At 33.6% G+C, this 27,696-nt stretch overlaps 11 protein-coding genes and 3 non-coding genes across 14 annotated transcripts; 8 read left to right on the top strand and 6 right to left on the bottom strand.

Moving 5' to 3' along the window:
• Nucleotides 1-39: 39 nt before the first annotated feature.
• Nucleotides 40-1,868, bottom strand: HYPBUDRAFT_121541 (uncharacterized protein; the record flags this gene model as incomplete). Its single annotated transcript, XM_020219264.1, has 1 exon — nt 40-1,868. A coding segment is annotated over exon 1 (1,674 nt), but the record flags the coding sequence as incomplete, so codon positions are not given.
• Nucleotides 1,869-2,046: 178 nt separating this feature from the next.
• HYPBUDRAFT_152342 (uncharacterized protein) lies at nt 2,047-3,190 on the top strand. Its single transcript, XM_020220966.1, has one exon. It carries the CDS (start codon nt 2,081-2,083, stop codon nt 3,155-3,157), a length of 1,077 nt encoding a protein of 358 aa, XP_020078264.1. The 5' UTR covers nt 2,047-2,080; the 3' UTR covers nt 3,158-3,190.
• Nucleotides 3,191-3,415: 225 nt separating this feature from the next.
• Nucleotides 3,416-6,859, top strand: HYPBUDRAFT_5238 (uncharacterized protein; the record flags this gene model as incomplete). The annotated part of the gene is made up of 1 exon (XM_020223489.1): nt 3,416-6,859. The coding sequence occupies one exon, from the start codon at nt 3,416-3,418 to the stop codon at nt 6,857-6,859; it is 3,444 nt and encodes a 1,147-aa protein (XP_020078265.1).
• A 920-nt stretch (nt 6,860-7,779) lies between these two features.
• FLC1 (putative flavin adenine dinucleotide transporter) lies at nt 7,780-10,406 on the top strand (the record flags this gene model as incomplete). Its single annotated transcript, XM_020219606.1, has 1 exon — nt 7,780-10,406. The coding sequence occupies one exon, from the start codon at nt 7,780-7,782 to the stop codon at nt 10,243-10,245; it is 2,466 nt and encodes an 821-aa protein (XP_020078266.1). The 3' UTR covers nt 10,246-10,406.
• Nucleotides 10,407-10,762: 356 nt separating this feature from the next.
• HYPBUDRAFT_86581 (uncharacterized protein) lies at nt 10,763-11,818 on the bottom strand (the record flags this gene model as incomplete). The annotated part of the gene is made up of 2 exons (XM_020223786.1): nt 10,763-11,397; nt 11,491-11,818. Coding segments are annotated over 2 exons (963 nt in total), but the record flags the coding sequence as incomplete, so codon positions are not given.
• A 427-nt stretch (nt 11,819-12,245) lies between these two features.
• Nucleotides 12,246-15,845, top strand: BMS1 (GTPase; the record flags this gene model as incomplete). The annotated part of the gene is made up of 1 exon (XM_020218415.1): nt 12,246-15,845. The coding sequence occupies one exon, from the start codon at nt 12,246-12,248 to the stop codon at nt 15,843-15,845; it is 3,600 nt and encodes a 1,199-aa protein (XP_020078268.1).
• A 326-nt stretch (nt 15,846-16,171) lies between these two features.
• HYPBUDRAFT_156183 (uncharacterized protein) lies at nt 16,172-17,200 on the top strand (the record flags this gene model as incomplete). Its single annotated transcript, XM_020222179.1, has 1 exon — nt 16,172-17,200. The coding sequence occupies one exon, from the start codon at nt 16,172-16,174 to the stop codon at nt 17,198-17,200; it is 1,029 nt and encodes a 342-aa protein (XP_020078269.1).
• Nucleotides 17,201-17,453: 253 nt separating this feature from the next.
• Nucleotides 17,454-17,544, bottom strand: HYPBUDRAFT_t56. The gene has a single exon. It is a non-coding gene; the product is annotated as a tRNA-Phe (tRNA).
• Nucleotides 17,545-17,551: 7 nt separating this feature from the next.
• On the bottom strand, nt 17,552-17,624 carry HYPBUDRAFT_t55. The gene has a single exon. It is a non-coding gene; the product is annotated as a tRNA-Arg (tRNA).
• A 2,381-nt stretch (nt 17,625-20,005) lies between these two features.
• Nucleotides 20,006-20,078, top strand: HYPBUDRAFT_t52. The gene has a single exon. It is a non-coding gene; the product is annotated as a tRNA-Arg (tRNA).
• A 1,465-nt stretch (nt 20,079-21,543) lies between these two features.
• Nucleotides 21,544-22,842, top strand: HYPBUDRAFT_105058 (uncharacterized protein; the record flags this gene model as incomplete). The annotated part of the gene is made up of 1 exon (XM_020218388.1): nt 21,544-22,842. The coding sequence occupies one exon, from the start codon at nt 21,544-21,546 to the stop codon at nt 22,840-22,842; it is 1,299 nt and encodes a 432-aa protein (XP_020078270.1).
• Nucleotides 22,843-22,982: 140 nt separating this feature from the next.
• Nucleotides 22,983-24,059, bottom strand: HYPBUDRAFT_152345 (cyclophilin-like protein; the record flags this gene model as incomplete). Its single annotated transcript, XM_020220967.1, has 1 exon — nt 22,983-24,059. A coding segment is annotated over one exon (1,006 nt), but the record flags the coding sequence as incomplete, so codon positions are not given.
• Nucleotides 24,060-24,325: 266 nt separating this feature from the next.
• Nucleotides 24,326-26,809, top strand: APL4 (Apl4p; the record flags this gene model as incomplete). Its single annotated transcript, XM_020223490.1, has 1 exon — nt 24,326-26,809. One exon carries the CDS (start codon nt 24,326-24,328, stop codon nt 26,807-26,809), a length of 2,484 nt encoding a protein of 827 aa, XP_020078272.1.
• A 45-nt stretch (nt 26,810-26,854) lies between these two features.
• Nucleotides 26,855-27,631, bottom strand: HYPBUDRAFT_152346 (uncharacterized protein). The gene is made up of 2 exons (XM_020220968.1): nt 27,550-27,631; nt 26,855-27,476 (listed from the first exon to the last, which is right to left on the bottom strand). Exons 1-2 carry the CDS (start codon nt 27,598-27,600, stop codon nt 27,000-27,002), a joined length of 528 nt encoding a protein of 175 aa, XP_020078273.1. The 5' UTR covers nt 27,601-27,631; the 3' UTR covers nt 26,855-26,999.
• Nucleotides 27,632-27,696: the final 65 nt, after the last annotated feature.

Below are 27,696 nucleotides of genomic sequence, written 5' to 3' on the forward strand. Positions count from 1 at the left end.
GTCATTTAATATACTTAAAAGATAACCATCAAAAACCCCATCATAATCTCGAAGGTATTCATATACGTAATATTCAAGTAAATCATTGAATTTGTCTCCTCTTAATGAGGCGGTGATTAATGCAATGTATTGATGATGGCTCAAACTCCAGCTCTGGCTTTTGAAAAATTGATATAATCCTAGTGAAGTTAATTTGGATGCAGTTGAATTTGATATAGAATAAAGTATGATTTCAAACAGATCCTTGTTAAGCCACTCAGAAGCAACCTTATAATTTAATGTTTTTAAAGTAAGTAATGCTTTTATCATTCCGGATGAGTTTTGGCGTAAGTTAATATGGTTTAATATGCAATTAATGAAAAGTTTGACGGTATCAACGTCGAACTTTTCATCAATCATTAGATTTATATGCTTGTTTATGAATGATTCTAAAATAGTTAAATTTGCAAGAATGTTCCCCAGAGAATGCACATATACGTTGTCATTCTTAATCTTCCTCGGTAAAATAACATCCGGATTGATTAGATTCTCTTCCAGGTCTTTAATAGATTGTTCAATTCTCTTTATCTTTTGACTTGCCCTTTCAACATTTATATCTTTGACCTTGTATTCCAAAAACCTATGAGACATATGAGCGGTGATATCACGATATGAGATGAGCTCTTGAGCGTTGTTTTTGGTTTTTAATTTAACAACAAATCCATTCAATACCTTCAATACTCGAATCATGTCTTCGTCTTCACCAGACTGATGCAAGGAGGCCGATCGATAATAACAATATGCAGCAATAATTTGTATACAAAGTTCAAGAGTCAATGCTCTTTCACCCTTTAAAGTCTTATGGACATAATGTGATTCAATCAAACGCAATGTCAGTCCAACATCTCCTTCTAATGCAAATATATGCAAAATTTGAAAAATTATTTCGTCATTGATGAGTTTTATAATTCTGTTTTCCTTTGTAACACTATTCGTTATAGAAGGATCGAAAAGTATATCATGACGAGTAATACCTTTATCAAACCCTTTCATAATGAAATGATCATACACTGTTTTAACCAAATTGTAGTTGGCAATATTAAGTCCAAAGCTCAAAAATTTAAGCCAGTCTTTTGGAGTGATGAAATCTCCACTAATATTGTCAATTTTCTCCAACCATGTCAGTAATCTGTTCCAGTCTTGATGCGAACATAGTAAATCCAAAAACCTTTTTGTTGGCAAGTATGTCAAAGCAGTGCTAGGATCATGGGTGCCTTCGATTTCGAGATTTGTGACGCTTAAGAAAGAAGATTCAAATATTTCAATTCCTCCTTGAAAATTTGAAGCATTGAAGGATATATGAATGAATGCAGATAAATAACTAATTTCAAGTAAAGTGTTATGACTGAAAACCGATATGTAGTTGTGGTATGAGTTCTTCAAAGTAAGAAGATTTGTGATATTGTTACTTCTGGAAATGCATTGGAGGAACGTTTGACACACCTGTTCAATTTCATTTTGGCTAAGGGAGATCTTACCTTCTGCATGGTCGTCCATAAGTGAATAGAAAATCTTGATTGATAAGGAAGAACAATCGTCATGAGCATGAGTACGAAGTGCTTTCAAAAGCATAATATTCGTACGAGTAGAAAGTACTGATTCCTCGAAATCCATTACTATTTTCAAATTTGGTATCAAATTCAGCGAAGAAGATTTCACCAATAGCTCAAACATGGGATCCAAATTCACTTTTTTGCTTCCTTCAATTAACAATTTTCGTAGTTCTTGGGGTGGAATATCATGGTTCAAAGGGGAACTTGCAACTGTAGCTGTGAGAGTATTCAGATTTGGTATTTCGGAGTTGTACCGGTATGACAAAGAATGAAAGGAATTATATTTTTTATACTGTATTCGAGCTTTAAGACTACGAGAGGCTCGGAGCCGTATAGTCTGAAGCATGCTAGAGTGTAATGGACGAATGCCGTTAGTTTCTTTGAAAGATACAAAAAAAAAAAAAAACTATTAGAGAAGAAGAAAAAAAAAAAAGAGTGGATCTTCTTCACACCAGTTTAGACAGTTGCTCTGAATATCATAGGACAAGATGATGATTAAAAGGGTTCCAGTGATCAGAAGGTGGTTTGCTACTTCAGCAGCTGATGTAGCCAAACAACAACAATTCAATGTTTTTGATAGAAGTGCAAAATTGAAACAAAGATCGAAATCACCAAAACTCGACTTAGAAAAGTCTAGAAAAGTTGAATATCTAAGAGACGAGGTAGCCATTAGAACCATCGAAAGGTTAGCATTTATTACCCGAGATTTCAATAAAGTATTAGATTTTGGAGCACATCTGGGTAATTTATTGAAAAATTTATGTGAGGATTCACCAGTTCCACCAGGAGGTGATGAAGCAGATGTAAAAATCACCGAACAGTTGAATAAAGATAAAAAGACGATAAGGTCCAAGATTAAGGAATATATAATGGTTGATTCATCAAAAGAGATGCTAGAAAGAGATTCCAATGAAACATTTAATGAAGTGTTCGAGGGTAAAATAATTCGTAATGTAGCTGATGAAGAAACTTTTGATCATGAATGCTTAAAAGAAAGCGATCAATTTGATGCAGTCATTTCTAATTTATCAATGCATTGGATCAATGATTTACCAAATGCCTTAGCCAATATTAATCGAGTTTTAAAACCAGATGGTTTATTCATGGGGACATTATTTGGAGGTGATACCTTATATGAATTGAGAACTTCTTTGCAACTAGCAGAACTCGAAAGGAAAGGAGGTATGTCTCCTCGTGTATCACCTTTGGTTCACTTAAATGATGTTGGGTCCTTACTTAATAGGGCTGGTTTCAGCATGTTAACAATCGATGCTGAAGATATAGTCGTGGGTGGATTCCCCGATGTGGTTTCCGTGTGTGAAGATTTACAAATGATGGGTGAACAGAATGCCGTCTTATCCAGATCAAATTTCTTACCAAGAGATGTTTTATTGGCTGCAAATGAAATCTATAAAACCTTACACGGTGAAACAGACGAAAATGGTGTCATTAGTCTACCAGCTACTTTCAATGTCATATTCATGATCGGCTGGAAGAAGTCAGACACCCAACCTCAACCATTAGAAAGAGGTTCTGCTCAAGTTAATTTGAAAGACATCTTATAGGCTAGCGTCATGTATATATTATATAAGTCGGGTTCTTTTAAATGTATATTTATTAGTATAGTACTGTGGTGCACGGGCCCATCCTCAATTCCTCGGTTATCTCCCCACATATAGAAATAATTCTGTCGCATTATCATATGGTGATTTCCACTTAATACTTTGAATAATTCGAAGTTGATTCTTTTAGTGGCAATCAATACTATCTTTATACTACTTTTTCTTTTCCCTATCTTTTCTCGAGTATAGTTATTAGTTGAGATGGGTAAGTTTAAAAACTCTCCTAGTTCTTATAAGCAGCAAATCGCCTTGCCTAATTATAGATTAGATTCAAATTTGGTTTTATTACCGGGGATCATCTATAATGTGACTTTCAGTCGATTTAAAACTGCCGCTTTATTATCAAGATTTAAGAAGCAAGTTGGTCATGTGCCTTTAATTGAAAATTTGTTAAATGAATATGATTTTGCTGGTGAAGAAAGCAGTAGTGAATCTTCCTTATCAGATGAGTTGCCAGGAGTTTTATCAGATGAATCGATAAAGGGTATTAAACAGTTTTATGAGTACGAGCAATCTTACAAGTCTAATCAATCTCCTAGGAAGCTGAATGATGAACCCCAAAGTGAGTTTGATTGGTTGGTTTTGGCAATTTCTCCTAATTTGAATAAAATAAAAGACCCAAATGGCTTCGATTTGTCTGAAGAATATAACGATATCGTTACTGTTGTTCGAATTGTCGGCATTGTTGACGATACAACAAATATTAAAATTACGCTCCAAGCTTTAACTAGGGGTCGTAAAATTACCAAGACCAGTCAGAAGATTAAGCCTAATGAAGTTAGTCTTGATATCGATTGGAATGGAACCATTGAAAATATCAGTACAAAGTATACCGAATTGACCAATAATATCAAGCAGCTTTTCAAGTCTATTGATTCATTCATTGTGGATTATAGGAAGGCCTTGAATATAGCATCCAATAATAATGCTAAAAACCCAAAAGCTAAAGAAAAAGATTTACTCACTTTGAACCCTTTGGCAAATGCTTTATATCTACAATTGGCTGGCTCGAAAGACTTCACAAAGGCTTATATTAGCTTGCAAAAATTGATTGGCAATTTCAGTATTGGGGCAAAAAATGATATTAGTCTTGATAATAAAAATTTTGCAAGAATTATTGATTTGATTAGTGCTATAATCCCTTTTCCTAATCATGAGAAACTAAAAGTTTTGAATCAAACTGAAATTAATGATCGGGTCAATCATGTCAATACCATGATGGGTAAATTAGTAGCTGTATTCGACAGTTTGAAAGATAATACAGACGTTATTAATCATTGGTTTTACAATGAGGCTACAAATATTCAAAGAGCTAATGTTGTTGCTAACCAGTTGAAATCTATTAGATTGGTTTTGGAAGGTATCACTAACCAATCAAAGACGAATTCAACTAGTTTTAATAACAACAGTAGTAACAATAATAACAAGAAATTAATTCGTCGTAAAAACAATAATGCTTCTGCTAAAGATGCAAACAATGAAGACGATAATAATGACAATTTCGATGATGATGATGAATCAGGGGATGATGAATTGAAATTAATCACCAATTTCATTAAGCACAAATTGCCTCATATTGCAACCCTAGATGAGGATAGCAAAAGATTAATTATTAAAGATTATAAAAGGGTAAAAAATAGTCCACCAGGTAATAGTGATTTCCATGTATTAAGAAATTATTTGGAAATCGTATCTGATTTACCTTGGGATAAGTTTATAGGGAAATTTGATAGCAATAAAGATATTGATATTAAGTTTGCTAAAGAACAATTGGATAAAGATCATTATGGCTTAGAGCATGTCAAATCAAGATTGATTCAATATTTGGTTGTCTTGAAATTATTGGGAATTAATGCCGATATTGAATATGAAAATCAGCAAAAGAGTATCAAGAGTTCAAATGATAAAAAACAACAATTAGAAAAAGAAGAAATCGAACGTAAAAAGTTTATGAATGAAAAGTATTCGAATGAATCAATAATTATTCCAAATAATGATGAAACTTCGGTTGCTCATCGTCAAGCTAATAATGAGAACAAACGTCTGAAGGACTTGACTAATGAAGTTATTAAAAGAAAACAAGAAAAGCAAGAAAACATGAAAAGACAAATAATTTCGAAGCTGAACCGTAGTCCAATAATAATGTTGGCTGGTCCACCGGGAGTTGGTAAGACTTCATTAGCCAAATCGATTGCAAATGTTTTAGGACGCCAATTTCAAAGAGTTTCCTTGGGTGGTATTAAGGATGAGCTGGAAATTAGAGGACATCGCCGTACGTATGTTGGGGCAATGCCTGGGGTAATTGTTCAAAGTTTAAGAAAATCCAGAAGTATGAATCCCGTTATTTTACTCGATGAGATTGATAAAGTAGTTGGAGGGGGACCTGGAGCTGGAGGAAGTAAAGTTAATGGTGATCCAGCAGCAGCCTTATTAGAAGTTTTGGATCCAGAACAAAATGGTAATTTTACCGATCATTATTTAGGATTCCCAGTTGATTTATCACAAGTGATGTTTATTTGTACTGCCAATGAACCACATAATTTGAGTAGACCATTGCTTGATAGATTAGAAATGATTGAGCTTGGAGCTTATGATTACAGTGAGAAGTTAATGATTGGATCGAGGTATTTGTTACCTAGACAAATGAAGAGAAATGGATTAATTAATGAAGCTTCACGGATTGAAATACCTAATAAAGTTATGAAACAAATTATATTAGAGTACACTCGAGAGGCTGGGGTTCGTAATTTTGAAAGAAACCTTGGAACCATTTGTCGCCATAAAGCCGTCGAATACGCAGAAAGTTTAACTAACGACCATGAATATAATGGGCTCATCGATGAATATGATTTGAGTAAGTATTTGGGTATTCCATACCCTAAAATGAGTGAAATTTATGAAGCACCGGTTGGAACTTATAAATACGGAGTTGTTAATGGATTATCATACAACAGTGATGGATCAGGATCAGTTCTTTTATTTGAAAGTATTGGAATTAATAAGAATAATACCGAAGGTCCATGGTTGAATATGACTGGTAGGTTAGGAGAAGTTTTAATGGAGAGTGGGAAAATTGGATTAACTTTTATTAAACTGATCATTTATAAGAATTTGTTAAATTTAACCAATGATGAACATGAATTAGAAGATATAATTAACCGGATGCAAAGTTTAGATATTCATATGCATGTTCCTAGTGGTAGTATTGAAAAAGATGGGCCAAGTGCCGGAATCACCATGGCATTGCTGTTTTTGTCATTAATATTAGAAAAACCAGTAGAGTCTAATTTTGCAATGACTGGAGAAATCACATTAAGAGGGTTGGTATTACCAATTGGAGGATTGAAAGAGAAGATGTTGGGAGCAAGTTTAAGCGGAATTAAAAAGATGATTGTACCAAGAGAAAACCGTAAAGATATTATTAAAGAGTATATTAAGAGTATTAATCAACCGGAGAAATTGAATGAGTTGTTAAAGGACGATTATAAAGACGGAAGATTAAGTGAAGTCGAAGAGTACGTCATGAACAAGTATGGCATTGAAGTTGTCTACGCTAAAGATTTCTGGGACGTAATTAAAGGTGTCTGGGGAGACTTATTATTGGTTAAAGTCGACCAACGTAAAATGACTGAATACCATTTATGATTTTGGTATAAAAGTCTCACAACCAAAGTATATAAATAGTCAAGTACGTTGTTGCAATCAACGTATATAAATAGTCAAGTACGTTTTTGCAATCAAAGTATAACATGTTTTTGCAATCAAAGTATGTAGAAGTAGTCTAAAAATACTTTTTTTGAACTGTTCATGGTTAAACGGTCCCTTACATTTATTGTGCCTTTCACGAAGGGATGAGATTTCAGGCTTAGTGTTGATTAACTACACGAGTATTTCAAGTACAAAAACAGAAAATTAATGATGTTCATATGAACAAAGACATCGTAAGATGTAAAAAATGAATATATAATGGGGTTTTCAACGCAGGGAACCCCAATGCTACTATCATCAAAGAACGGAAACGTACACCACGATGCCAGAGACCAAGAGAAGTAGAGAACGACTAACTCTACAATAAAGCTTGGTCTTGGTGGTAGTCTTGGTGCGTGGAGAAGATCGTTTTGATCTTTGTAACTGTAGTTGTTGTTGTTATTGGTCTACTTAGCTCCCAGCTTGCAGCCTTATTTGTTTGGAATTTTCGAAGTAAAATAGGGATGTATGGGCTCACAAACCGCAGTTCTTATTGAAGATTTAAACGTGAAATTTTTTTTTTTTTGGCCTTTTTTTTTTTTTATTTTGTTAGCGTTTTAAAAATAACAACACCTTCTAAGGAGTAAGAAAAAAATAATATGGAAAAGCCTGTTAGCTACCGTCTTACTAACTAGTAGTTCTTTTCACATCTTGATCTATAAGCAGCTTTGACTGGTCTTTAGTCACATTCCCATCGTTTAATTATCTGTGGAAGCTATTCATATTGCTTTTCCTACCGTTCGCTTTATTTGAGAAGATCAGAATAACCTTTGATTTGATCCCCTGATTTCCAGTTAACAAGTTTACTGATTACCACGATGGTTTTATTACATAGATCGATACTTTTATTTCTAACATGGGTTTCTTTATTCATTAATCCCATTTTGGCTAAAAGATCACTTCTGGCGACTTCCTTAGTTACATGTATGGAGAATTCGCAAATCTCACCATCATATTTTAACGTTACTTTTAATCCTGATGATCGTTCATTAAGATATTCCCTTGATTTATCAACTGAAATTAGCTCTTATGTCATTGCTCATGTTCAAGTTTATGCATATGGTTTCTTAATTATTGAAAAAAATATTGATATGTGTACTTTAGGTTGGAAACAATTTTGTCCAATTTTCCCTGGTTCAATGCAAGTTGAATCAATAGAATATATTAGTAAGGATTACGTTAAGATGATTCCTGGTATTGCTTATAACGTTCCAGACATTGACGCAGTGGTTAAAGTCATTGTTAAAGATCGTGATTCAGGAGAAGAATTATCTTGTATTCAATCGGGTTTCACTAATGGTAAAACCGTTAGTCAAACCGGTGCTAAATGGGCTACTGCAATTATAGCTGGTTTAGGTTTATTGATTGCTGCTGTTTTATCTACTTTTGGTAATTCAAATGCTGCTTCTCATATTTCTGCTAATGCTGTTTCTCTTTTCCTTTATTTCCAATCAGTAGTTGTGGTTTCGATGCAACATGTTGAAAGAGTTCCTCCAATTGCTTCTTCTTGGGCTGAAAACTTGGCTTGGTCAATGGGGTTAATTAGAGTCACCTTCATGCAGGATATCTTTAGATGGTATATCCAATCCACTGGTGGACATCCAACTACTTATTTCTTGGGTACTACTAAACAAATCTTGGTTCAAAGAGCTATGGATTATTTGGATGGTATGCATAAGTTTGCTGTAAGAAATGATGTTACTGGATTTTTCTCTAATCAAAGTGTTGAAGAATATAATAAAAGATCTTTGGATTTTAGTTTGAGTTCAAATACAAACACTATTATCTTAAGAGGTATTGAAAGAATTGGTTTTGGCTCCCATATTGAAACCACTGCCATTGTTGTTACCGGTTTCACCTTTTTCATTTTGTGTGGTTTCCTTTTGGCAGTTATTTTAGTTTTAATAAAACAAACAGTTGAATTATTGATTCGCTTCAAAAAAATTAACCCAAACCGTTTAAACCACTTTAGAACTTCTTTTGCATCAATTATGAAAGGTGCTTTACAACGTTACATCTATATTGGTTTCACCCAATTGATCATCCTTTCCTTATGGGAATTCACTCAAAATGATTCTCCAGCCGTTATCATTCTAGCAATTATCTTCCTTATTCTTTCCTTGGGAGTTATTGGCTTTTCCTTTTGGAAAACTTTACAATTCGGTAAAAAATCAATCATTCAATATAATAATCCTGCTGCTTTACTTTATGGTGATTCAAGAATTTTAAATAAATATGGTTTTTGCTATACCATGTTTAATGCCAACAAATATTGGTTTGGTATTGTTCTTACCGGTTATTCTTTGATTAAAGGTATTTTTATTGGGTTATGTCAATATAGTGGTAAAGCAAGTTCTTTAATCTTATTCATTCTTGATTTGGCTTATACTATCCATTTATTTATTCAAGCTCCTTACTTGGACAAATCAACCAATGTTTTGAATTATTGTATGTCAATTGTTATCACTATTAATTCATTCTTGTTCTTGTTTTTCTCTGACTTATTTGGTCAACCGGCTCAAGTAAGTTCAATTATGGGTTGGATTTTCTTTATCTTGAATGCCGCTTTCTCCTTGATTCTCTTACTCATGATCATCGTCTTGATTTGTCTTGCTATCACTTCCAAGAATCCTGATGCTCGTTTCGCTCCTGCTAAAGATGACCGTGCCTCATTCCAAAGAAAATCCTCTGTTAAACGTAAGTCTTACACTGACAAGGGCGATAACCTGGCCTCTAAAGAGAAAGATAACGTTCATAATGAATTATTTGCTCTTGGTTTGGCAGCTCAAGACCATTCTAACAATTGGGAACTGGAAATGTATAGACTTCACAATTTGAGTAACGGCGCCGATGATGAGGATGACGAAGACAAATCTTCATCTTCAGAAAATCATAAAAGTCATGATATCTTAACTCCTTCTTTGAATCAAAGCGACAAATGGATTGCGAATGAAAAAGAAAGAACTTTAGGTGAAGGATCAGATAGTGATGATAATAAACCAAACAATAACGCTGGTTTAGGTGCAAAATTGAAAAATTTAACTAGAAATCTTTCAACAAAGAAGAACAATAATTCCCCTCCAAATGCAAACAAAACTTCCAATACCCCAAAATCAAGTCATATTACTAGAATAAGTGATACCTTGAGTCCAAAGGAAGAAGTAAACTCACTCAATACCCCAATCTTAAATGAATCTCCTAAAACCCATCAAAGAAACTACTCCGAAATGTCAGCTCAACAATCCATGAATAATAACCCAACTGACGCAACCAGGATTGTTTGATTAATGGAATCTTGTAAAATTAGCCTTTCAAAAAAATTTTTTCTCTCTTTTTCGAAAACAATTTTTCGAAATATCCTTAGGGACAGTTTAAATACTGTTCATGTATATTATTAGCTTATTCTTTTCTCGTTTATTTTAAATTCTCTCTTGAGTCTTTCGTTTTTTGTGAACTTTGAATTTGTTGAAACAAATACAAGTTTGCACATTTATTTTCTTCTATCTTGAATATATAATCAAATTAATTAAAGGTATTCAAAAACATGTACTACTTATCTGATATTACGTCCCAAGGTGCCTGTAAGTTTTGAAAAAGATTGAAAATATCCTTTTTTCCCAATATACTTGAAATAATCAAACTAACTTTTTGGTCGATATCAAACTTATCGAATTTATCTCTCATCCTATTATATCTACTATTTACAAATTCCTGGCTTTCATTTCCATCTTCATCTTCATAATCGTTATCATATGAGTGGAGAGAATTCGTTTTGGACAATTTAAACAAAGGTCTTGTCATCAACAACTTATTGACATGATTTGCACTTTTGGCTATCGCTTGAGAAATTAAGTTTACCTCAAACTCATTATAATTGTATTCCTCATTTACATCTATATCAGATGCCCATGTATGTTGAAACATGTCATTCGTATCACTTAATTTGAACCTCAAGTTATAAGGAGTAGCCGTCGTCAAGTATGGGATTGTTTGGATGAAAGAAGTTTCCTTTCTTTCGAACCATTGCTTAGTACTATCTTCAGCCACCAACGGTTTCAAAGCTCGGGACAAGGAGCGGTCACACCTAATATCGAAATTATGAAATTGGAAAAGATCAATAGTTGACAAATTCTGGAATAAATACCTCTTGTCTTCGGTAGAGAGCTGGCATTCAAAAAGGGCACCCACAAACGTATGAGGCATATAGTATAAAATATCTCTTTTAGCATACTTCCTACGACGGGCTATTTTATAACAAACCAAGTTCCTAGATTCCCACTCCAAAGAAGACTGGATACTCGACAGTTGTAAGTCGTTTAAATGACTAGATTCCTTCAATCCCGAATAATTTATATGCTTTCGGTTTCCTCCAATAAAAAGCTGGACTGTTTTATCAGCAAGAGTATTTATAAAGTTTTTTATAGGAATAAAATTATCTTTAATTTTAGTTCTCGTCTGAGCTGTTGCATTTCCACCGATAATCTCCGTCCGTCCTTTGGCCTCCTTGGGGTTGTTTGCCACCATACTACCCAGAGTTAGATTCAAGCTACCTTGCAACTCCAACTCTCGGGTATCTAAATTCTGTGGTATATCTTCGGGTAAATCTCTTAATTTTGTTCCTAAGTCTGGTTTGATCATACAAAAGGGCTGGTCCCAATTGATATCATGATTTGAAGACATCCTCGTCGTTTTCTCGTAGTCAACTTTTCCATGATTGCAATGAGCTATTGACATAAATAGCATCGAGGTAGGCATGACAGCTTCGATCTTGTACTTTCTGGTTATTTTGAATCCAGTAAAAGTTGTAAGACCATCCCGATTAGAAGGATTACAAACTTTGTACTCTTTGAAAAACCAACTGGCCTCAATATTTTGAATGAAGCCTGATATATAAATGACAGTTTTGAACAAAAAAGCTATTATCCTCACATGCATTGAATCTCCCAGTAGATACCCTTCTGTGTGAAGCTTTGACTCTTTTGATGGAAGATTCAAGCTTTTGCAGTCTTTTTGTAATTTTTGCGTCCATAAATAAGTTACGAGGTATATGTCACGTGTGTATTGAATTACGAGGGTGCATCGACTCTTCCTTTTTTTTTTTTGTTTTGTATGTGAAGAGATGAGATATGAAAAAAAAAAAATTAAAAATTTGGTTTGATTTAATACTAATCAATATACTTTCTTCGCGAGCTTATATTAAGTTATAATTGTTGTATTAAATACCGTGTCCTCTTTGTTCCATTCATATTACGAAAGAAAAAGTATCAGAGAATAGGAATCACAGATGGATAGTAATCAACAGTCAAATAAGGCTCATCGTGGAGGTTCCACGAAGAAGAATACTAGTAAGAAGAAATTACATCAAAATGGTTATAATGCTAAAGCTTTTGCGGTGAGTGCACCAAAGAAGTTGGAAAGAATGGCCAAGAGGTCTTCTGAAGTAAACGAGAGGAAATTGCATGTTCCAATGGTCGATAGAACTCCTGATGATGATCCTCCACCAGTTATAGTAGCAGTTGTTGGTCCTCCCGGTACTGGTAAAACAACTTTAATTAAATCATTAGTAAGACGATTGGCCAAGACTTCATTGACTGAAGTGAAAGGTCCAATTACTATTGTTAGTGGTAAAAGAAGAAGGTTGACATTTATAGAAGTTAATAATGATTTGAATTCAATGATTGATGCCGCCAAAATTGCCGATTTAGTTTTACTTTTGATTGATGGTAATTTTGGTTTAGAAATGGAAACCATGGAATTTTTAAATATAGCTCAACATCATGGTATGCCTAGAGTCTTGGGTATAGCCACCCATTTGGATTTATTCAAATCTCAATCAACTTTAAGAACTTCCAAAAAGAGATTGAAGCATCGTTTGTGGACAGAAGTTTATCAAGGTGCTAAGTTATTTTATTTATCGGGTGTTATCAATGGCCGTTATCCAGATCGAGAAATTTTAAATTTAAGTAGATTCATCTCGGTTATGAAATTTAGACCTTTAAAATGGAGAAATGAACATCCATATTTATTAGCAGATCGTGTTACTGATTTAACCCACCCTCAAACTATACAAGAGAATCCAAAATGTGATAGAAAAGTCGCCATCTATGGTTACTTGCATGGTACTCCTTTGCCCTACACCGGTGCACAAATCCACATTGCAGGTGTTGGTGACCAATTTGTTCATTCGGTTGAAAAATTACCAGATCCATGTCCAACTCCTTACTTTGAGCAAAAGTTGGATGATCTCGAAAGAGAAAGAGCTAAGGCTGCAGCTGAAGCTGGTGAACCAATTGCTAAAACTACCAGAAGACGTAAGAGATTGGAAGACAAACAAAAAATCATATATGCACCAATGTCTGATGTTGGTGGGGTTCTTGTTGATAGAGATGCAGTATACATCGATGTTGGTGATAAGGAGCATTTTGTTAAAGGTAAAGAAGCTGGTGAAGGTGAAAAATTAGTTACTGGCTTGCAAGATGTTGAAAAGACTATGAAAGAAAGATTCGAAGAAGGCCCGGGATTGCAATTATTCTCTTCATCTAAAGCTATTTCTCATGATGATCACGAGGATAATGAGGAGGAAGAGCACGGTCTTTTATCTGATATGGAATCTGATGAGGATGATCAGCAAGAGTCAGAAAACACTGGTAGAGCTGAAATGAGAAGACCAAAATTGCATGGTAAATTCGAAAAAGCGGATGAGGAGTTTGATGACTTGGCATCTGATGATGACGAAAATGAAGACTATGACTCCGAAAGTGGCGAGCCAAAATTAGTCGAAGTTGATTTCGACCACAAGAAAAATCAATACAATAAAGATGAATTAGAATACGTTGAAGACTCTTCCTTATCATCGGATGAAGATGAAGCAGGATTCAAGTCTGCTGCTCGTAGATTGAAAGGTTCAGTTCAAAGAAAATGGGATATAAACAAATTATTGTATTTAGATAATGTTGAACCGGAAGAAGTTGTCAAAAGATGGAGAGCTCAAATAGTAGAAGAAAGTGATGACGAATCTGATATTGAGGAAGAAGAAGACGACGGCGATTTTTTCAAGAAAAGAGATGTTAAAGATACCTCAAAAGACTTGGATCAATTTGCACCCGAATATCCTTCTATTGAAGAATTGAAAAACAAGTTTAACCCAGCTGATGATAACAGTGATGAAGAATATGAGAGTGGATTTCAAAAACTTAAAAGCAGATTTTTAGCCGCACCTAAATTGAATGACACTGAAGAAAAGGGTGAAGAAAATGAAGAGGGGGATGATGAAGAAGTTTATGGTGATTTCGAAGATTTAGAGGGTGATGAAAGCTCTAATGTTAAAGCTGATAACGGTGGTGATGATGATGATGATGATGATGATAACGAGTCTGAAGGCGATGATTTCGCAGATTTTGATGCTGAAGAAGAAAAGGATGAAATGGGACCTGATGAAGATGATAAAGGATCAAAAGAAGATGAGAAGAATTTAACCATAGAACAAAGAAGAGAACTTAACGCTGCTAAGAAAGCCCAATTAAAGTTACAATTCGAAGAGGAAGAAGATAGGGAATTTGGAGCTGATGACCCAGAAGGACGTACGGAAGCCGATACTTGGTATGAGTTTCAAAAGAATAAAATGGCCAAACAATTAGAAATCAATAAGTCTGAATATGAAGAAATGGACCAACAAACAAGAGTTAGAATTGAAGGTTTAAAAGCTGGGTCATATGTCAAAATTGTTTTCAATAATCTTCCATGTGAATTCATTGAAAATTTACAACCTGAATATCCAATTGTCTTGGGTGGTTTATTGCCAACTGAATCAAGATTTGGTATAATGAATGTTAGAATCAGAAGACATCGTTGGCATAAAAAGATTTTAAAATCTCAAGATCCATTGATTTTGTCTTTAGGATGGAGGAGATTTCAAACATTACCTATATATACAACCACTGATTCTAGAACTCGTAATAGAATGTTGAAATATACTCCTGAACATGCCTACTGTTTTGCATCGTTTTATGGTCCTTTAGTTGCACCAAATACTACTTTTGTTGGGTTCAATATTATTGATAAAAGTTCAACTACTGGATCATTTAGAGTAGCTGCCACTGGTATTGTTGAAGATTTGAATTCATCAGTTGAAATTGTTAAAAAATTAAAATTGGTTGGTCATCCATATAAAATCTTCCGTAATACTGCATTTATTAAAGATATGTTTTCAAATGCTCTAGAAGTTGCCAAATTTGAAGGTGCACAAATCAGAACTGTCTCAGGTATAAGAGGTGAAATCAAAAGAGCCTTGTCTAAACCAGATGGTTATTTCAGGGCAACTTTTGAAGATAAGATTTTGATGTCAGATACTGTATTCTTGAAGACATGGTACCCGGTTAAGATTAAGCATTTCTATAACCCTGTTACATCGTTACTTTTAGGATCTCATAATGAATGGAAAGGTATGAGATTGACCGGTCAAGTTAGAGCCGAGCAAAACATCCCAACCCCAATGAATCAAGACAGTGCATATAAGAAGATCGAAAGAGTTGAAAGAAGATTCAATCCATTGAAGGTTCCAAAATCAGTTAGATCTGAATTACCGTTCAAATCTCAAATTCATCAAATGAAACCTCAAAGTAAAAAGACTTACATGGCCAAGAGAGCCGTTGTATTATCTGAGGACGAGAAAAAATCCAGAGATTTGATGAGCAAGATCACTGCAATCAAGAGAGATAAAGAGGCAAAGAGAAAGTCTAAGAAGGAAGATAAATTTAAAGATAAGTTGAAAGAAATTGCTAAGAAAGAAGAAATCAGAAAAGAAAAGGAAAGAGAACGTAAAAGAAATTATTTTATGAAAGAAGGCAAGAAAAATGGTGAAGCCAGTAAGAAAAGACGTGTTTGAGTTCAAGCTCTTTTGTATATTATCATTATTAGTTTATACTTATTCATATGTATATATTTGCATTAATTAACTTTTTGACATTAAAATACGACGCAAGCCGGAAATGCGACATGATTCCCCTTTGCAGCAATATGAAAGACGAAAAATGGGGAATTTCTCACTTTGAAAAGGTGTTTTTAGTGACTTAACAATAGGTTGAGAAGAAAGAAAAAATTTATGAATTTAGTAGAAAACAAATATATACTGATTTGATTTCTAATTTTATAATTGAACTTAGATTAAAGTAAGGTTTGTAATAGTGTTCCAGTTTAAGATTTATATTCTCAATGTCGTATCTGAAGGATATCAGTGATATACCGCTTAAGCCATCACAAGAAACTTTTGTTGATGAACCATCATCTCTAGAAGATGTTCATTTAGAGGAGCTTATATTTGATTTAGAACATGGCATTAAAGATATCAATAAGCTACATGTATACCATGCTATAGCTATAGTTAATTTTACATTAGAAAGTATCATAAAATTATACAATAATCAAGAATTGTTGGAAGGATTCCGAAAAGATCAACTAAATAAGTATAATCTTCGAACACCAAGTCAAGATAACGATAGTCCAGTTAGTAATATAGTTCCGACTCCATCCCAAACGACGAATACTTCACCAATATTACCACCTTTAAAATGTGCAAAAATTAGTCTTGATTTAGACCAAGAAATAATAAAAGAAACTACGCCTGATTCATTATCAAATAATAATGAACAAGATGAAACAGACCGTGATTCCGAAGCAGACGATAATCAGGCTACTATAATACCAATTGAAGACTTGGTGGCTGATTTATCATTGGAGACGGTGAAAAACCCAATCACTGGACTCGATGCAAACAGACTTCAAAATGAATTAAATTATTTTGAAAAACCTCAGATCAATGAACAAACTATTCATCTAATAAAAACTTTCAATCTAGTTAAAATACCGAATATCTCAATAGAAGACTTTTTAATTAGAATCAAAACATATTCTTCTTCGATATCTGTTCTGTCTTATATTCATGCAGCTTTTATGATTTATAAACTTTCAATCATTTTAGCTGTGGTACCATTATCGTCCTTTAATGTTTATAGGCTACTTTTAGCCCTGATTCGTTGCCTGGCTAAAACATTAGAAGACGTTTACCAAAAACAAAAATCTTTTGCTACAGTCGGTGGGGTTTCTCCAAAAGAACTATTCAAAATAGAAGTTGGTTTTCTTTATCTTTGTAATTTTAGAGTTGTCGTTGGTGAATCCATATTGAATAATTTTTTGAAAAAGGATCTTTTAGATTTATATAAGTTTTGTAAAAAATCTTTTTAATCATTCATTGAATTCATTCTCTACAATTTCTCTGGAAATGACCATAGACTATTTAAAATATTATAATTAACTTGACTTGTAAAGTATTCTCATTTCGGATAATTACCTTTATCACAAGATGCCTCGCAAAAAAGTTTTCGCGGTAAAAAGAAAAGTGTTCCTTGCGAGACTACCATTTACTAGTAACCCCAGTGAACTGACCGTTTAAACGGATAACTTTAACCTAGACGATACAACTGGCAAAAAAAAAGAATGCGATTTCTGTGGATCGAACACAGGACCTTCAGATTAACTGGACTGAAGTTTTCTTCAGTCTGACGCTCTCCCAACTGAGCTAAAACCGCAAAGAAGAACCCACGGCGGGAGTCGAACCCGCAATCTTTTGATTAGAAGTCAAACGCGTTAACCATTACGCTACGCAGGCGCTTTCATGAACTAAAATTTTGGCTGGTCTATTATACTAATATTAATATTTTTGCAGTAAATTTCTCAAAATAAACTTCAGGCTTTGTTTGAGCAGTTTTTTAGACAAGTGGAGGTAAGGACCTTGTAAGAAGGCTCATTTTCTTTGCCTAAATGGAATATAAAACGCTTACACTCAATGTTTCTTGGGAAAAGGTGAAATAATTTAACGAAAGAATAAAGTTTCTTATGCTCTCTAAACGGTTATTTAATCTTGTGAATAAGTTCTGATTAGTTTTATACCAACATTAATCGTTGTTGGAGATTCTATACTCTACATCTGCGAAACATCGAGCGTGGTTTAGCTGTTGAATTCAGAAAAGCACATCGAACTAAATATTTAACTACCATCACGAAAAACTCGCCGTATTTCTGGGTTTACCAGTTTACTAATGAACATATGGATGGACTGCCGTTGTAGGTTTTCGTTGCTCAATACCATCAGAAAGTAATTAATTGTAAAAATTATGAAACTGAATACAATGGACTATCTTGCTTCAACTTCATGAAACTAGTAGGGACTTTTCTTATTGCTTAAGCTGCTGTGTTCATTTTCTATATGTTTATGTGGCCAATTTAGTAAGTTTCCACATAAATTATTCATAAAAGCTCTAGTAATTGAGTTTTTTCCAGAAATCGTAGACAAAATTTTTATTTCACAGAAGATGGTGTAAATGCAATATGCACATTTTATATACAATTCTAATGGTCCATAAGCTAGTGCCACTCAGCGCTACAGCAAAAGCTTAAGGGTATCGTGACATTCAAAAGGGCATGTCTTGTGGAACACACCCTAAGATGCAATGTGCTCTCGAAGACTCGATGATTCACCCAAATCTGTAAACAATATTACTTATCGCATAACATTGTGTTGTTTATCAATGTAGAAACCAGTAAATTCGTTGATATAAGTTCGGCAACTGGTTGTTGTTGTTGTCGTTGTTGGCTTTTTTGAAGTTTGTTAGTTAAATGTTATGCATAATAGTGTACGCAATTAAGTTTTTTTAATGGCGTTTGAAGAGATACCGACGATTTCCATGCAGTTCAAGACTTCAATTATGTATATCTCTTGGGGATAAAGTGGACCCGAGCACCATGTTACCACTTTGCTAATATTTCAAAAGATTTGAATAATTTGGAGATAAAACCCTGAATGAACTCAATAATGAGTTTTTACCATCGGATTAAAGACCCCTGGCTTAGCCCAAGACCAGGAGGAGTGAACCGATATTAACTCTATAAAATAACAGTTTTAAATATTAATCGATAATAATCCTTTTTATCTGTTAAGCGTATTATTTTTGAATTATTTTGCTTTTCGCAGCAAAATTACAAACTATTATTTGAAGTCTATGCTTATTCTTAAGAATTTTATCCAAACACTGGATAACACTTAACGTCGCCAGAGCCCTTCCACTCTTTTATCAACTGCTACAAGTAGGACTAGATAGATTCCATTTTTTTTGGAAAATTATTATTCACAATTTTTGCTGCAAAAAAAAACTTCATGTTCGCCAGCAGTTTAAAATTTTCTTGAAGCAAGCTTAGACAGGATAGAACAAAGATCAATACCAGGAAAATACTTTTGTATTTGCACCAGATTGTATTTGACCATGAATTTTTACATTAGTTAGGTTAATGTTGGTGTTGTATCTCATAGTAGCTTCTTATAATTAATTTTCTAGAAAATTGTTGCTGATACTATCCCCTTGACCATCCGCCCCATTTTCAAATACATTAATAATGAACTACCCTACCTTTCTTCCTCTGCTTCCATGATTTGAAAAGAGCCAAAAAAAAAAACAACAACAACAATTTGGACAACTCTTCCTGAAATTCCTCACGACATAAGAAACAAAACTGTTTATATATCTCTTTGGAAATGAAATATTAACATTGCTTCCAAAAACCATTTATTTTGATTGGTCATACTGCCTGCGTACTGGCTAACGTTTACTTCTAGTAGATTCCACAAATGGATTTCAAAACATTATCGTTTTTACTATCGCTTTGGTCTAAAAAAGCTATCATGTGTTTTCATTATACATTTTTTCAACAAATAAAAGCTACTCCGTATATTTAATAAACAAATACCCATCCTTGTTGCTTTTTTTTTTACCGATATTGTTTATAATGCAGTGAATTTGATGAGCGAACAAAGCACGTTTTTTAGTCACGATTTTCTCGAAACAAAAATTTATACTAATAAAAAGCTACCAGGATTAGCTATTCCTACTGAGGGATTGAAAAGAGCATCTTTGAAGGCGAAGTAAATCTAGAATATTTTGTTTACTGAAGAAAGTACCTGGAGATGAAACCAGCACGATATTTTGACATGAAAGCGCCTGCGTAGCGTAATGGTTAACGCGTTTGACTTCTAATCAAAAGATTGCGGGTTCGACTCCCGCCGTGGGTTCTTCTTTTTTGCTACCCGGTTGCATTTTTTTGTTTTCCTTTTTAACCTTCTGGTGAATTTCAATATTGCATGTACCCCCCATGTAACCCACCCGGAAACACCATCACGCACACCATGCGGTATTGCTGGAACCAACAAACCTGTCACAACACCCACCAGAAAATACTTCAGAAAATACTCCGGAAAATACACCAGAAAATTAAACAGATAACCGTGAATTGAAGTTAATTACAAATTAATTAAGGAGGTTCGCAAAAGTCGGTTTTTCGCCGGTAAAACGGTTAACGCCATACTAAAAAATCTGCCATAAACCCAACTAATCGTACACCGTCTAATAGATTAATCGATTAAATAGCCTAAAGATCCTCTAGTGGTGTATGCTTATACAATAATACCAGATCCTACTGTGGGGAGGGCTGTTTTGTTGTATTTAATTAGCAATCCACATTTTTTTAAGTACAGGTTAAATGCCGTATAGAATCAATGAGTTACTAATTTAATTGTACTGGCTTTGGATGGTAATCATGCGCATACAATAAATTACCTATGATAGCCATGATTTAATCGGATTTGCCGATTAAATAGGATCGATTATCGTTAGTATCTACTCTTATTCTTTCCTATATTTTATTCATAACTTTATTCTTTACTTTATAAGCTATTAACTCATGATCCAGGGTAGTTTGTCAATATGATGTTGATCAATAGAGCCATCAAACAAGATAATCAGAGCTACCGGCTGCCACAGCACCCACGGGCTCCGCCAGTACCACAGCTGCTTAGACAAGGACATGGTGATGAACAACAACAACAACAACAACAACAACAACAACAACAACAACAACAACAGCAGCAGCAGCAGCAGCAGCAGCAGCAGCAGCCAAAGCACAAGAGAAAGAACTCTTCTATAGTGTCTACCAACTCGATACTCTCGGTGCTTCAATCTTCGAGTAACTCCAATGACTCGAACGGAGTAGAAGTCAATCAGCATGAACAACCAAGAAAATCAATAACCAAGTTCAATCTAGGAGGATTATTTAAAAAGAAGATCAATTCAAAAAGACCATCTATTGATTCCATCACTACTGATGCTAACAAGATTTCATTAAACGAGAATAAAGAGAAATCTCCAACTTATACTACTAATCCACCTCATAATTACCAATACAGTAGTAATTCCGAGTTTAATTCATATAATTCATCAACTAGTGACTTAACCAATAATCTGCCAATTGAATTTTCGTATCCAAATTATCAATCATCCTCAAATACTTCAACTTCAACCAATGATAATTCAATGATTCCTAGAGTTGAAGAAATATATACTTCATTTACTACCGAATGTATCTCATTGCAAAATAGTGAAATGACTTCACACATCGAAGAGGAAGATGACGAGAATACTTCATTATATAGACCTACTACTTCATCAACGAATAATATCGATGATGTTCATTCATTTGATATGAATTTAGAAGAATCAATCAGCGAATATCAACCAGGTGGTTATCACCCGGTACATCTTAACGATATTTACACTTCCAACTTGACTGCTTATAAAATTATTCAAAAATTAGGTTGGGGCCATTTTGCTACCGTTTGGTTAGCTAAAAACTTGAAAACAAACCAATTTGTTGCAATTAAAATTGTTAAATCTTCCCATAATTATTTCGAAGCCGCTGAAGATGAAATCAAAATATTGTCTATTCTAAATCATGATTCAAATGATGATCATCATATTAACGATTCAATTTATAATTTAGGTAAAAATGGTGTTATGAAACTATTGGATCATTTCATCATCAGTGGATCAAATGGGAATCATATCGCAATTGTTTTCGAAATCTTGGGTGAAAATATTTTAAGCGTTATTTATAAATATAAAAAGGAAAAATTAAATCAATTATCTTTTTCAACTAATTCCATCATTTCTAATCCGTCTTTGATTCCAATCAATATTATAAAAGATATCACCAAACAAATCTTGTTATCAATTAACTATATGCATCATAGAGGTATCATCCATACGGATTTAAAACCTGAAAACATTTTGATCCAGTATAAAGGATTAATTAATAATAAATCTTCATTTAAATCTACAAATTTTTTATTACCCCTGATCCCTCTCAATTCAAAATTAGATGATTCAACTACTATTAAAATTGCTGATTTAGGTAATGCTACTTATTCAAATTTACATTTCACTAATCAAATTCAAACTCGTCAATATAGATCTCCAGAAATCTTATTGAAATATAAATCTTGGGGGGCTTCCACCGATTTATGGTCAATTGGTTGCCTCCTTTTTGAATTAATTACCGGTGATTATCTTTTTGATCCTCATGATGGTATAAATTTTGATAAAGATGAAGATCATTTGGCTCAAATAATTGAATTATTAGGTGAATTTCCAAGTATCAATTACTTGAAAGATTGTAAATTATCTTCAAAATATTTTAATATCAATTCTAAAAAAAATGAAATCTCATTGAAAAATATCAAGACTTTGAAATTTTGGAAATTATATGATGTTTTCATTGATAAATATAAATTTGATCCAAATGATATCAATATTAAATTAATCACTGATTTAATCTTAAAATGTTTGAGATTTAATCTAGATGAGAGATATGATTGTAAATCATTACTAGCTCATCCTTGGTTTGATACCAATCCAACTTATAATGAAGACATTTTGAAACATTTACCTAATATTCATGATGATATACCGGGTTATACTTCTACTTGGGATATGGACGATTAGTCAGTCTTTTTTTTTTTTTTTCAATTCTACTAAAAGTATTTATTCATTCATTAATATTTTCTATCGCTACGAAGTTGTTTTGTTTTGTTTCCTGAAATTGCTTGCATTATCGTTTAAAATCGATCTTCTCTTTATGTATTCTTTATGTATTTTTATTTCATTTCTTTAAAAAGTGCTTCAATATAGTTTGTTAGATATATTGTATTATTATTTAATGTCGGGGCCTAAATTCATGATTACTTAGAATACTGATTTCAATATTGTCAGTGTCCTTGAGGTCCAAATTAGAATCATACTCGAAATCAATGACAGGATCCCTTTTCTTATTTATGTTTTTATCATTCCTCTTGTTGCATTTTTCATATTTTTCTTCATCTTTGGCTATTTCAGCTACATCGCTTTTCGCTTCTAGGTCTTTGGGATCTCGGGGTACATCATTTGCCTTTGCTTTGGGGTCAACGCCTGTCTTCGGTTCAATACTTTCCTTCTGCTCAACACTTTTCTCCGGTCCATCGATATCAGGTAGATTTTCCTTGGATATATTTTCAAGTTCAGGTACTTCCTTCGGGGAGTCTTTTGGCTTAGGAGCCCCTCGTGAAGATTTGATTCGGAAATCAACTGTTTCCTCTTCCTCTTCATCCTCATAGTCTAGTTTCACTCTGGATTTGGCTTGTTTCTTTTTCGGAGGCTGTTGAACTTCTTCTTCATCCATCTCTTCTACTCTCACATCCTCAAAGTATTTAATAGACACACTGATATCTTGGATTTTGGTAGGGTATCTAGGGGTGTCATCGTTCACCAATTCACTCTGACTTATGTCAACCACATTATATACCGAGTTACCAATGACCTTCCCAAACAAAACATATTCATTATTAAACTGAGGTAGCTCCTTCAATGTAATGAAGAACGAATCAACGCTTGATTTATTTCCTTCCAACTTGGATGCACCTATATATCCACGCTGATTAAATCTCAACCTTGAATGAAACTCGCTTTTAAAAGCAGTTTTAGGTTTATCCAATGAATCAGACTGGATCATATAATCTTTTATAATCTTATTGAAACTTAATCCAACATATCTTTTATTAATACAATTTTCAATGAAAGCTCTGCTTGTCGCTGGAGTTTCTTTAGCCCATATTTCCATGTGTATTTCCCCCTTCGAGGTATGAAATATCACTTTGGCCGTAGTAGGCGGTGCTCGTATAGACATCCCTCAATTATCCTAAGTAAGACGTAGGATGTATATAATCATACATAAATATATGATGGTTGAGTCTGATATTGCAAAGAGCTTGGGTCGTGCAAAAGCACACACAAATTCGAAAAAGATCAAAAATGTATGTTTTGTTTGATTCAAAACACGTAGTGAAAAGTTCAGATTGAAGGAAGTCGGTAGCTACAAGTTCCTGATAATTGGTACACTTCGAACAATTTGCTGTGTCATAGGACAGAAAAGAATAGTTAGAACACTTGAAATATGGCATCATTGAAGTCGTTTATCAAGTCAGTCAGAAAGGCTAAGACAATTGCTGACGAAAGGTCGGCAGTGATGAAAGAATCAGCAGCCATAAGAACATCTTTTAGAGATGCATCATTAGACCAAACCACAAGAAGAATCAATATATCTAAGTTATTGTATTTATACATTATGGGAGAAAAAACTCATTTTGGTCAAGTAGAATGTTTAAAATTATTAGCTTCTCCAAGATTTGCTGATAAGAGATTAGGTTATTTAGCAACAATGTTATTATTAGATGAGAACCAAGAGGTTTTAACTTTATTGACCAATTCGTTAGATAATGACATGCAACATCCAAATGCATTTGTTGTCGGTTTAGCATTATGTTGTTTAGGTAATATAGCATCACCTGAATTAGCAAGAGATTTATATACTAATGTTGATAAATTGATGAATTCTTCTAATACTTATTTAAAGAAAAAAGCAGTTATAGTGGCAGCAAAATTAGTCGAGAAAGACCCTGATTTGGCTGAAATATTTTTACCAAAAATCAATCAATTGGTTAGCGATAAACATCCAAATATGATTTTAAGTACTTCCAGATTAATCCAAGCATTATATACTGTACCTGAATGCCGTCCCACCTTGATTAAGACTATACCAAAAATAATTGCTCAATTGAAGAGAATCACTACCAGCGGTTATATGCCCGATTACGATGTTATGGGTATTACTGATCCATTTGCCCAAGTTTACTTATTGACGACTTTAAGAACATTAGCAGTAGATGAAAATTGCCCCTCTGACTATTTGGAAGAAATCAATGATACTTTAACTCAAGTTTCGTCTAACTTGGATAGTGGTAAGAATGCTGCTCATGCCATTCTATATGAATGTGTTAAAACAATTTTTGCAATTCAATCAGATCAGTCCTTGAAAATTTTAGGAGTTAATATATTAGGTAAATTTTTGTCAACAAAAGATAATAATACTCGTTATGTTGCTCTTGATACTTTATTGACTGTTATTGATATTGAACCGTTGGCGGTCCAAAGACATAGATCCACCATTGTTAACTGTTTAGCGGATGGTGATATCTCTATTAGAAGAAGAGCTTTAGAACTCTCATTTGCTATATTAAATGAACAGAATATCAGAGTTTTGGTTCGTGAAATTTTACTTTTCTTAGAAAATTGTACTGATAACGAATTGAAACCATTCATTACATCTCAATTGACTATTGCTGCAAACAAGTATGCGCCAAATGATAAATGGCATTTTGATACTTTGATAAGGATGCTCAATGTGTCAGGAAATTTTATTACTTCTGATATTCTTTCGAGTATTTTAGCTTTAATCTTACAATGTAACAATCAAGAATTGAAGAAGCATATTGTGTCCAAGTTATACCAATCATGTCTTGAAGATTCGACTCAATATGGTTTATCTTTAATAACCATATGGTGTCTTGGTGAATACGCTGATTTAATAATGAACGATTCAATCGAAGTTAACGGTAAATCACAAACTGTGACCGAATCTTCAATCATCAAAATATTAAAAGAATTAATTGATAATTCAACTTATTCTGAACAAGAAACGATTCAGTTGGTTACTTATATCTTAACTGCCATTATAAAATTATCAGTTAAGTTTAAGGATTCAAACTCTATTGAATCATTAAGATTAATATTAAATTCTAAAACTTATGACACTAATTTAGAAATTCAAATAAGAGCTGTTGAATATCAAGAGATTTTTGCTCAAGATTATAAATTGAAAAGTGGGTTATTATCAAAAATGCCAGCCCCACCAGTGAAAGAAAGAGAATCTTTAAGTTTACAAGGAGGTCGTAATAATAAATCCAAGGTTAAAGGAATCAATATATCTAGTTCTGGATCTACAACCACCAATGATTTATTAGATTTAATTGATGACTCTTCTAATCAAACTAGCCAAGCCCAACCAGCATCATCTAATAATAATGGTGTTGATTTATTATCCGACATATTTTCATCGGGACCAACACCTTCGAATAATGATACCTCCAATAGAAATAATGATATATTAAGTCTATTTAACTCGAATGTTTCAGCTCCAGCTTCTGGTACTGCAACGCCACAACCAGAGCCAATTAAAAATGATGGTAATGAAAAAATCGATGCATTCAATAATGAAGATATCAATATATCATTTATTCCAAAATCGTTCCCACAAAATGGCCAAGCTATTATTGAAGCAATTGTTTCGTCCAAGAACAACAGCCAGTCGATAAGCCAATTTCAATTATTATTTGCTGTTCCAAAAAGCCAAAAATTATCCATTTCTTCAACCTCAGGAGGAGATTCCTTGACCGGAGATGGAGCCACAATTAAACAAGTTTTGAAGATCACTGGTAAACAAGGAGCAAAGATTAAATTGAGAGTCAAGATTCAATATAATGTGAGTGGCAAAGTCGTGGAAGATATGTTTGATTTCGGAGAATTTGTTTCCAAATTATGAGTGCAATTGAAAGCTCGGTTGCAAAATTACAATGTACTTGAATAAAACAAAATATAATATTGTTTATAGAAGAATCAATAAATATCAAAATAAAACATAGTATCTAAAGAATTAGATGGTAGAGAAATAAGAGAGAAGCCAAAAAACAGTGACAGCACATACTGAAATTTCTAGTTGATGATCAATCAACTTACAATTCAGCACCGGTGGAAATACCTTCGGCAACATCATCAACTTTAGATGAGATTGACTTATTGTTGACAATATATTTTTGAGAAAATGGTTTGATAACATTAACGTAGATGGTAGTAGCCCCACCGAAGGATGGAATACCAATGTAAAGTAAAAAGATGGTTTTGAACAAAAAGTAGAAAGGAACCCAGTATAATAAAGCTTTTGACCAGAATTCAATAACGTTTAAGAAGGCAAAAACAACCCAATAAGTCAACAATTGGGTATCATCTTTTGAAGTAGTGGTTTCTAAAGCAATTAAAGAATAGTAACCTGGAATAACAAACCCAGCAATATTAGATAATAATTGACCAACACCACCAATATTCAAAAAGATAAGAACAAAATAAAACCCAGTGGCCCCCAAGATAGCATACGATCTTGGTAAACCGGTTTGAGTTTCAAAATGACCTAAACCTGGAGCACCAGCTGTTTTCTTCAATTGTTAGTACATTTTTTATATTTTTTTTTTTCAATTAACCAATTGCATCAATTGACCTTATACATACAGAATCAATGTTGGACAAAAATGATTTGAGTTGAGCTTGATAAGCAGACATGACGAATTGATCTGGCAAAATGAAAATAACAAACTAATCAATATCTTCTTCAATTGAGTGGTTTGAAAAAGGAACTAGTAGTCGGTTTATATCCTT

The sequence above is a fragment of the Hyphopichia burtonii genome, assembly GCF_001661395.1.
Source record: "Hyphopichia burtonii NRRL Y-1933 unplaced genomic scaffold HYPBUscaffold_2, whole genome shotgun sequence".
NCBI classification, from domain to species: domain Eukaryota; kingdom Fungi; phylum Ascomycota; class Pichiomycetes; order Serinales; family Debaryomycetaceae; genus Hyphopichia; species Hyphopichia burtonii.

Bases quoted from the DNA above. Each gene is read 5' to 3' on its own strand.
- HYPBUDRAFT_152342 (XM_020220966.1), top strand. From the start codon at position 2,081: ATGATGATTAAAAGGGTTCCAGTGATCAGAAGGTGGTTTGCTACTTCA.
- HYPBUDRAFT_152346 (XM_020220968.1), bottom strand. From the start codon at position 27,600: ATGTCTGCTTATCAAGCTCAACTCAAATCATTTTTGTCCAACATTGAT. The intron at 27,477-27,549 runs GTATGTATAAGG...TAACAATTGAAG, and splicing joins TTTTGTCCAACATTGATTCT to AAAACAGCTGGTGCTCCAGG.